This window comes from Eschrichtius robustus, chromosome 12 (genome assembly GCF_028021215.1).
Source record: "Eschrichtius robustus isolate mEscRob2 chromosome 12, mEscRob2.pri, whole genome shotgun sequence".
In the NCBI taxonomy this organism is placed as follows: domain Eukaryota; kingdom Metazoa; phylum Chordata; class Mammalia; order Artiodactyla; family Eschrichtiidae; genus Eschrichtius; species Eschrichtius robustus.
In genome coordinates, this window is record NC_090835.1 from 5,568,758 (window position 1) to 5,579,950 (window position 11,193).

Consider the following 11,193-nt stretch of genomic DNA (forward strand, 5'->3'; position numbering starts at 1 on the left):
CTCCTCTCGTTTCATCAGGCACTTGTGACTCAGTAGATGGGGTGCTGGAAGGGCCGGTGTCTGAACAAGGTGCATCTGTTCTGTCACTGCAGGTGTTTACTGAGCACCTGCTGTGTGCCGGGTGCTGCACTAGGTGATGGGGAACCCGGGATGAATAGGACAAGGTCCCTGTCCTCAAGGAGCTCCCGGGGTAGGCGGAGGGACAGGAGAGCACTGTGCAGTGTGGTGAGTGCTGAGCTGGGCGTCAGCACAGGTGCCGTGGGACCAGGAGGAACAGTGTCTGAATTGGCTGGGGAGCCCGGTGCTTCCAGAGGAAAAATCTGAACGGGATCTCGGCGTCTACCAGGCAGGGCGTGATGGGAACGCCCTTCACCGCGGGCAGACCGGCGTCACACGCAGGGACGTGGCAGCAGTGCGCTGGGGGTGGTTGGGAGGCATCGGGGGCTAGAAAGGGGGCCAAGGACGCTCACTTACATACGGCGTCTTGTCTTTGCCTTCCTTTCTCCTCCTTTTTCAAAGAGCTGCTAAATTCAAAGGTTGCAGCATGCTCCTATCTGAAAGGACTCCCTTACCGCAGAAGCTTGGGTGCCTTTGGCATCCGTATCACTGCTTCAGCAGATGCGGAAATCAGTCTTTTCCCTCCCGTTGATCACGATGGCCCCCAGGGTCTCCTGGACCCCCAGTCAGCCCATCGCTGTTCTACTGCAAGGATGAGTCTGATCCGAATACCACAGGACCTCCACTGAGCATCCACTCAGTAAGCCTCAGTGTTCTTACTCGCTCTTCTTTTCTCTTTTAGGCCTGAAGAAATCAGTGATGTATAGTTCTCTAAAACTGCATAAAATGTGGAAAGGATGGCTGAGAAAAACATCCTGATTTTGCTTGCTTTTATCTGTGTTATGTGTAGCTGAATAAAATGATCCTTTTTGACAGAACAGCGTCTGTTACTCTGACCTATTTGGTTGAATTTGAAGATATCTTGGTGTGCATGATACTGTACTGGATTTTGGAAATGTATGCGTCAGACATTTATCCGGGGGGAACCAATACCTTTGAGGACTCAGCGTGAGAAGAGTCCTCTTTACACACAGCACCATCTGGGCCCTGCTTTCCTGAGAGCTTCGGCTGTGGTCTGTTTGGCACACGAGGGTCGGAGGTCTAAGAGGTGGTGCCTGTGCTGCGGACCGGCAGCCCCGTGCTAGGGCAGGAGGTTTGGCTCTGTCTGCCTCGGCTCCATCTGCTCACTCGGTTTTCTGCAGTGAGAGCTCCAGTCAGCATCTTCCTGGATCTGGGTGTTTAACATTTCTCCTTGTTCTCCATGAGGGTGTGTGGCGGTGGTGACTCAAGTGAGGAACCTGCAACAGACCGGTACAGAGCTTTCCCATGTAACAGGAGTGTTTGGGGAGCAGGAAATGACAAAGCACTCATTAGCTCAAAGAACTGGGAAGTCAGAGGTTGGTGGGCTTCAGAGTTGGTTTGATTCAGGGGGTTAACAGACCAATTTCCCTCCTTTCTCCATCCTTTGCCACGTTGACATCACACTAAGGCCAGCTCGCCTCTTAATTCTGAGACCCCTGACAACAGCCTCAAGGGCTGTGTGCACCCCCATCTGCATCTGGGGAGACAGAGGGAGTTCCTTTCAGAAGCCCTCTTAGAAAAGCAAGGGAACTCCAGCAGTTCCCAGCAAGCCTCTGTCTGGATTCCTGGGCCCTCATGGGTAACTTGCCCATCCCTGCACCAGGAATGGCCAGGGGAAACCAGGCCAAGGAGCTTGGACCTGAGCCTGCCTCCCCTCCAGCTCATGGGCTGCAGGAGGAGCCGACAGACGGTTGGAAATGGGGGTATGGGGGGGAGGCAGCATCTGTTCCCTCGCCCGGCGCATCGTCTCTTCAGTTCAGTCTCAGGCTTTGTCTTTCTTTTCTCAGATTGTCTCTACCTCACCCTGTTTCCATTGCCCAGTGCTCTAGTGCAGACCCTTAGGTTCTTTTGAAAATTTGAACAATAGTTTTCTACCAATTTTTTCTACCTTTGGGTTCAGCTCATTCCAACCCAAAAGAGCTCAGGCTTAAGATATGACCAAACTGGGCTGAATCTTCACTCCACTACTGACTAGCTGTGTGACTTTGGGCAAGTTATTTAGTGTCTCTGAACAGTTTTACCATCTCTGAAAAGGGAATAACACTACAGACCTCCTTGGGCTGTAGTGAAGGTCCTGCAAGCCAAGTGTCCTATGTACTAGGACACTGCCTGGTAGCGTTCAGTAAATGTCACTTCTGTCATTACTTTCTATTATTGTTTTTGTTACTGTTTTCTTCTGCAAGTGTTTTTGTTTTGTTGGGTCAGGTTCTTCCTCAAGAAGCTAAAATGATTCCCCACTGCTTATGGGATAAAATAAGTATTTCTCATCAGCCTTGGTCAGTTCGGGCTGCCATAACAGACACCACACATTGGTTGGCTTATAAACAGCAGAAATTGATATTTCACAGTTCTGGGGCCTGGAAGTCTGAGACCAGGGTTGCTGATATGGCCGGTTTCTGGTGAGAGCTTCTTCCTAGTTGCAGAGGCCTGTTTTCCCAGTGTCTCCTCTCACAGTGGAGCCAGCAGACCAAAAGCAAGGTCTCATGTTTCTTCTTATAAGGATACTAATCCCATTCATGAGGGTTCCACCCTCATGACCATGTTACCTGCCAAAGGCCCCACCTCTGAGCATCATCACATTGGGGGTGGGGGCGGTGAGAGAATTCTGAGGGGACACAAACATTCAATCCATAACAAGCCTATTCAAGACCTGTAAGCTGCAAAATTGGTTCAAGATGGTGGAGTAGAAGAACGTGTGCTCACTCCCTCTCGCGAGAGCACCAGAATCACAACTAACTGCTGAACAGTCATCTACAGGAAGACACTGGAACTCACCAAAAAAGATACCCCACATCCAAAGACAAAGGAGAACCGCAGTGAGATGGTAGGAGGGGCACAATCACAATAAAATCAAATCCCATAACCGCTGGGTGGTGACTCACAAACTGGAGAACACTTATACCACAGAAGTCCACCCACTGGAGTGAAGGTTCTGAGCCCCACATCAGGCTTCCCAACCTGGGGTTCCAGCAACGGGAGGAGGAATTCCTAGAGAATCAGACTTTGAAGGCTAGCGGGATTTGATTGCAGGACTTCGACAGGACTGGGGGAAACAGAGAATCCCCTCTTGGAGGGCACACACAAAGTAGTGTGCGCATCGGGACCCAGGGGAGGGAGCAGTGACACCATAGGAGTCTGAACCAACCTACCAGCTAGTGTTGGAGGGTCTCCTGCAGAGGCGGGGGGTGGCTGTGTCTCACCATGGGGACAAGGACACTGGCAGCAGAAACTCTGGGAAGTACTCCTTGGCATGAGCCCTCCCGGACTCGAGTCTGCCATTAGCCCCACCAAAGAGCCTGTAGCCTCCAGTGCTGAGTCACCTCAGGCCAAACAACCAACAGGGAGGGAATGCAGCCCCACCCATCAGCAGACAAGTGGATTAAAGTTTTACTGAGCTCTGGCCACCACCAGTCCCTCCCATCAGGAAGCTTGCACAAGCCTCTTAGATAGCCTCATCCACCAGAGGGCAGACCACAAAAGCAAGAAGAACTAGAATCCTGCAGCCTGTGAATGAAAACCACATTCACAGAGAGACAGACAAAATGAAAAGGTGGAGGACTATGTACCAGATGAAGCAACAAGATAAAACCCCAGAAAAACAACTAAATGAAGTGGAGATAGGAAACCTTCCAGAAAAAGAATTCAGAATAATGATAGTGAAGATGATCCAGGACCTCGGCAAAAGAATGGAGGCAAAGATTGAGAAGATGCAAGAAATGTTTAACAAAGACCTGGAAGAATTACAGAACAAACACCTAGAAGAATTAAAGAACAAACAAACAGAGATAAACAATACAATAACTGAAATGAAAAATACACTAGAAGGGATCAATAGAATAACTGAGGCAGAAGAACAGGTAAGTGACTTGGAAGACAGAACGGTGGAATTCACTGCCATGGAACAGTATAAAGAAAAAAGAATGAAAAGAAATGAAGACAGCCTAAGAGACCTCGGGGACAGCATTGAACGCACCAACATTCTCATTATTGGGGTCCCAGAAGGAGAAGAGAAAGAGAAAGGACCTGAGAAAATATTTTAAGAGATTATAGTCGAAAACTTCCCTAACATGGGAAAGGAAATAGCCACCCAAGTCCAGGAAATGCAGAGAGTCCCAGGCAGGATAAACCCAAGGAGAAACACACCAAGACACATAGTAATCAAACTGACAAAGAAAAATTATTAAAAGCAACAAGGGAAAAATGACAGACAACATACATGGGAACTCCCATAAGGCTAACAGCTGATTTCTCAGCAGAAACTCTACAAGCCAGAAGGGAGTGGCATGATATACTTAAAGTGATGAAAGGGAACAACTTACAACCAGGATTACTCTACCCGGCAAGAATCTCATTCAGATTTGATGGAAAAATCAAAAGCTTTACAGATAAGCAAAAGCTAAGAGAATTCAGCACCACCAAACCAGCTCTACAACAAATGCTAAAGGAACTTCTGTAAGTGGGAAACACAAGAGAAGAAAAGGACCTACACAAACAAACTCAAAACAATTAGAAAATGGTAATAAGAACATACATATCAATAATTACCTTAAACGTGAATGGATTAAATGCTCCAACTAAAAGACACAGGCTCACTGAATGGATATAAAAACAAGACCCATATATATGCTGTCTACAAGAGACCCACTTCAGACCTAGGGATACATACAGACTGAAAGTGAGGAGATGGAAAAAGATATTCCATGCAAATGGAAATCAAAAGAAAGCTGGAGTAGCAATACTCATATCAGATAAAATAGATGTTAAAATAAAGAATGTTACAAAAGACAAGAAAGGACACTACATAATTATCAAGGGATCGATCCAAGAAGAAGATATAACAATTATAAATATATATGCACCCAACATAGGAGCACCTCAATACATAAGGCAACTGCTAACAGCTATAAAAGAGGAAATCGACAGTGACACAATAATAGTGGGGGACTTTAACACCTCACTTACACCAATGGACAGGTCATCCAGACAGAAAATAAATAAGGAAACACAAGCTTTAAATGACACAATAGACCAGATAGATTTAATTGATATTTATAGGACATTCCATCCAAAAACAGCAGATTACACTTCTCAAGTACACACGGAACATTCTCCAGGATAGATCACATCTTGGGTCACAAATCAAGCCTCAGTGAATTTAAGGAAATTGAAATCATATCAAGCATCTTTTCTGACCACAATGCTATGAGATTAGAAATAAATTACAGGGGAAAAAAATGTAAAAAACACAAATACATGGAGGCTAAACAATACGCTACTAAATAACCAAGAGATCACTGAAGAAATCTAAGAGGAAATCAAAAAACACCTCAAGACAAATGACAATGAAAACATGATGATCCAAAACCTGTGGGATGCAGCAAAAGCAGTTCTAAGAGGGAAGTTTATAGCATTACAGTGCTACCTCAAGAAAAAGAAAAATCTCAAATAAACAATCTAACCTTACACCTAAAAAACTAGAGAAAGAAGAACAAACAAAGCCCAAAGATAGTAGAAGGTAAGAAATCATAAAGATCAGAGCAGAAATAAATGAAATAGAAACAAAGAAAAAAATAGCAAAGATCAATAAAACTAAAAGCCGGTTCTTTGAGAAGATATACAAAATTGATAAACCTTTGGCCAGACTCATCAAGAAAAAGAGAGGACTGAAATCAATAAAATTAGAAATGAAAAAGGAGACGTTACAATGGACACCGCAGAAATACAAAGCATCCTAAGATTCTACTACAAGCAACTCTATGCAAATAAAATGGACAACCTGGAAGAAATGGACAAATTCTTAGAAAGGTATAACCTTGCAAGACTGAACCAGAAAGAAATAGAAAATCTGAACAGACCAATCACAAGTAACGAAATTGAAACTGTGATTAAAAATCTTCCAACAAACAAAAGTCCAGGACCAGATGGCAGCACAGGTGAATTCCATCAAACATTTAGAGAAGGGCTAACTAACACCCATCCTTCTCAAACTCTTCCAACAAATTGCAGAGGAAGGAACACTCCCAAACTCATTCTACAAGGCCACCATCACCCTGATACCAAAACCAGACAAAGATACTACAAAAAAAGAAAATTACAGGCCAATATTACTGATGAATATAGATGCAAAAATCCTCAACAAAATACTAGCAAACAGAATCCAACAACACATTAAAAGGATCATACACCATGATCAAGTGGGATTTATCCCAGGGATGCAAGGATTCTTCAATATACGCAAATCAATAAGTGTGATACACCATATTAACAAACTGAAGAATAAAAACCATGTGATCATCTCAATAGATGCGGAAAAAGCTTTCGAGAAAATTGAACACCCATTTATGATAAAAACTCTCCAGAGAGTGGGCATAGAGGGAACCTACCTCAACATAATAAAGGCCATATATGACAAACCCACAGCAAACATCATTCTCAATGGTGAAAAACTGAAAGCATTTCCTCTAAGATCAGGAACAAGAGAAGGATGTCCACTCTCACCACTCTTATTCAACATAGTTTTGGAAGTCCTAGCCACGGCAATCAGAGAAGAAAAAGAAATAAAAGGAATACAAATTGGAAAAGAAGAAGTAAAACTGTCACTGTTTGCAGATGACATGATACTATACATACAGAATCCTAAAGATGCCACCAGAAAACTAATAGAGCTAATCAGTGAATTTGGTAAAGTTGCAGGGTACAAAATTAATGCACAGAAATGTCTTGCATTCCTAGGGACTTCCCTGGTGGTGCAGTGGTTAAGAATCCGCCTGCCAATGCAGGGGACATGGGTTCGATCCCTGGTCTGGGAAGATCCCACATGCCACAGAGCAATTAAGCCTGTGTGCCACAACTACTGAGCCTGCACTCTAGAGCCCACGAGCCACAACTACTGAGCCCACGTGCCTAGAGCCCGTGCTCCGCAACAAGAGAAGCCACCGCCATGAGAAGCACGCGCACCACAACACAGAGTAGCCCCCACTCGCCACAACTAGAGAAAGACTGCGCACAGCAACGAAGACCCAACACAGCCAAAACTAAATAAATAAATGTATTTAAAATAAATAAATAAATAAATAAAATAAATCTCTTGCATTCCTATACACTAACAATGAAAGATCAGAAAGAGAAATTAAGGAAACTATCCCATTCACCTTTGCAACAAAAAGAATAAAATATCCAGGAATAAATCTACCTAAGGAGGTAAAAGACCTGTACTCAGAAAACTGTAAGACACTTATGAAAGAAATCAAAGATGGCACAAACAGATGGAGAGATATACCATGTTCTTGGATTGGAAGAATCAATATTGTGAAAATGACTATACTCCCCAAAGCAATCTACAGATTCAATGCAATCCCTATCAAATTACCAATCCCTATCAAATTACCATTTTTTACAGAACTAGAACAAAAAATCTTAAAATTTGTATGGAGACACAAAAGACCCCGAATAGCCAAAGCAGTCTTGAGGGAAAAAAATGAAGCTGGAGGAATCAGTCTCCCTGACTTCAGACTACACTACAAAGCTACAGTAATCAAGACAATATGGTACTGACAACAACAAAAACAGAAATATAGATCAGTGGAACAGGATAGAAAGCCCAGAGATGAACCCACACACCTATGGTCAACTAATCTATGACAAAGGAGGCAAGGATATACAATGGAGAAAAGACAGTGTGTTTAATAAGTGGTGCTGGGAAAACTGGACAGCTCCATGTAAAAGAATGAACTTAGAACACTCCCTAACACCATACACAAAAATAAACTCAAAATGGATTAAAGACCTAAATGTAAGACCGGACACTATAAAACTCTTAGAGGAAAGCATAGGAAGAGCACTGTTTGACATAAATCACAGCAAGATCTTTTTTGACCCACCTCCTAGAGTAATGGAAATAAAAACAAAAATAAACAATTGGGACCTAATGAAACTTAAAAGCTTCTGCACAGCAAAGGAAACTATAAACCAGACAAAAAGACAACCCTCAGAATGGGAGAAAATATTTGCAAATGAATCAACAGACAAAGGATTAATCTCCAAAATATACAAAAAACAGCTCATGCAACTCAATATTAAAAAAACAACCCAATTAAAAAATGGTCAGCTGACCTAAATAGACATTTCTCCAAAGAAGACATACAGATGGCCAAGAGGCACATGAAAACTGCTCAACATCACTAATTATTAGAGAAATGCAAATCAAAACTACGAGGTATCACCTCACACCAGTTAGGATGGCCATCATCAGAAAATCTACAAACAACAAATGCTGGAGAGGGTGTGGAGAAAAGGGAACCCTCTTGCACTGTTGGTGGGAATGTAAATCGATATAACCACTATGGAGAACAGGATGGAGCTTCCTTAAAAAACTAAAAATAAAATTACTGTATGACCCAGCAATCCCACTACTGGGCATATACCCAGAGAATACCATAAGTCAAAAAGACACATGCGCCCCAATGTTCATTGCAGCACTATTTACAATAGCCAGGTCATGGAAGCAACCTAAATACCCATCAACAGATGAATGGATAAAGAAGATGTGGTACATATATACAGTGGAATATTACCAGCCATAAAAAGGAATGAAATTGGATCATTTGTAGAGACGTGGCTGGACCTAGAGACTGTCATACAGAGTGAAGTAAGTCAGAAATAGAAAAACAAATATCGTATATTAATGCATATATGTAGAATCTAGAAAAATGATACAGATGAACTGGTTCGCAAGGCAGTAATAGAGGTACAGATGTAGAGAACAAACGTATGGACACTAAGGGGGGAAAGCAGGGGTGGGGGCCTGGGGGGGGGTGGGATGAATTGGGAGCTTGGGATTGACATATATACAGTAATATGTATAAAATAGATAACTAATAAGAACCTCCTGTATTAAAAAATAATAAAATAAAAAAATTTTTAAAAGCCCTATAAGCTGGCTTTATTTTAACTTTAACTTGTTCCCCCTGTATCTAATATAGCCTTTTATGTCCCCAACTAGTTTAGACAGTAAATACTCAGAAGAGCACAGAATATCAGGGTCATTTTCCAGTGTGGGAATACCTGAGGCCCCAAGAGAGAAAATGACAGCTGAGGGTCAGAATGCACATGAGCATCGTGGCTGAGCCTTGACGCAGGCCTGCAGACTCCCTGGTCTGGTGCCTTTTCCTACACACCCCATAGCTTTCATAATTGATGAATGCTTAAGTCTTTGTGTTCCACTTCTCCTAGATGTATTCTTATCTTCCTTTTCCTCAATGCATTTTGAAGTATAGCTATCTAAGTTGGGAGTCATCAAACAGGTATATAAGGATGAGGGCTGAGACTTCCTCTGAGGAAAAAGGAATTCTATGGCAGGAAGTAGCTCTTCTCGAACTCCAGAAGACCCAAAAAATAAATGTACTTGAGAGTCAGACTTCCTTCCAGCCATGTTCTTGGGCAAGTTATTTAACCTTTCTGCGCTTCAGTTTCTGTGCTGTGAGGTAGGTACACTCATACCTCTCTGGCAGGGCTGGTATTAGAATTAAATGAGGAAACATATGTTCAGCACCTAGCATGGTTCTTGGCACATGATAATAGTTCATGTTTCTACAAGTCACTCTACTATTCAATTCAGATAGTGAGTTTGGATAGCTAGGGATAGCCTGCATATATCCGTCAGGAAAAGAGAAACAGTCCTGGGTATATCAAACAGAGGGGATTTTATCAAGGGAATTAGTTACAAAAGAGAGAAGGAGGAAGGGATGACTCCCAAGGATCAGCAAGCGGCTAACATCCCAGGGCTGCAATCTCCAAGCTGACCTGCTTGCTGTGAACCAGAGATGCTGCCTGTGGTGGTTTCAAAATATGTTTGCAAATTCTTTGGCCGTCTTCCCATCAGTAGGTGGACTCTTAATTCTCCTTCCCTGAATATGGGCTGGCCTCAGTGACTTGTTTCTAACAGATAGAATGCAGCGGATGAGATACCCTGACTTACAAGATGAGGTCCTAAAATGTGGCACACCTTCCCCTTGCCTCTCAGGACACTCGCTCTTAGAGCCCAGCCGCCATGTTGTGAGGAAGCCCAGGCCACACGGAGAGGACGTATAACTGCTCTGGCCAACAGCACCAGCTGCCAGACAAGTGAGTGTGTGACCGCGACCAAGCGTGAGACCCCAAGACGGGACCACCAGTCAAACTCCCAGAACTCTGAGGGGGAATCACAAAATGATTATTGTTAAAAGTTACTAAGTTTGGGGGAGGCTTGTTATGCAGCATTAGATAATTGGCCCAATGCCCCTGCCACTGCGGGAGCTGCTAAAGCGGTCCCACCACTGCCCAGAGGCCACAGGGGACCACGAATGTTGGAGGCAAACCCGGGAACTTCGCTCTTCCCTCACCCTCCAACCTCCTGCCACCGTCTCCAACTGGCAAAACCTGATAGAAAGTCACCAGGTAAGAAAGCCTGAGAAAGGTAGTTTACATTCCAGAGTGGAGTGCAAAGAATAGGCGTGTGTCTGGGTCCTACCAGATAAAAACTGCCACGTCCACTCCAGTGACAGGGCATCCGTGCACACCATTTAATCCATATGTGACCTTCCCACGGTAACAGCAGCACCCCCAGCTCCACCGACACCAGGCACTATCCTTGGTACAAAAGAAAATGCTCTTGCTTTCTGGCGGAAAAGAACATTATATCCGTCTCTGGGTGATGCTAATTCCTCTTGCAATCACAGTGTCACCTGACTGTCGTGTAACCTAGAAACTAACCTGTGAAGTTCACCACCGCTTCTTACAGAAAATAATAGAGGAGAATAAAGGGGGTTAAAAATACATAGGAGCCGGTCAGTGAGTGAGTGTGTGTACTACACATTATCGAGCAAGGAAGAAAACACACCCACCTCATTTTCCTGAACTGGTCAGGGTGTCACAGCAGACACGTCCAGCATCTTTCATCACCCGTTCCGTGTTTCTGCTGTCCTACGGGGGTGACCCAATCTTCCTTCCTGCAGGACCTGCATCCTTAGTGATCCTGTCTTTATTGGGTCGTTCTAGTCTTTTATTAACTTTCAGTGT

General features: G+C 43.7%; 1 protein-coding gene across 1 annotated transcript in view; it reads left to right on the plus strand.

The window, feature by feature from the left end:
- The window catches only part of TAMM41 (TAM41 mitochondrial translocator assembly and maintenance homolog), a 55,342-nt gene extending 54,407 nt beyond the window's left edge, over positions 1–935 (plus strand). The window contains exon 8 of the mRNA XM_068557872.1: positions 800–935. Coding sequence (XP_068413973.1) covers positions 800–876 — 77 coding nt within the window. The 3' untranslated portion in view covers positions 877–935. The remainder of the gene's footprint in view (positions 1–799) is intronic.
- Positions 936–11,193: the final 10,258 nt, after the last annotated feature.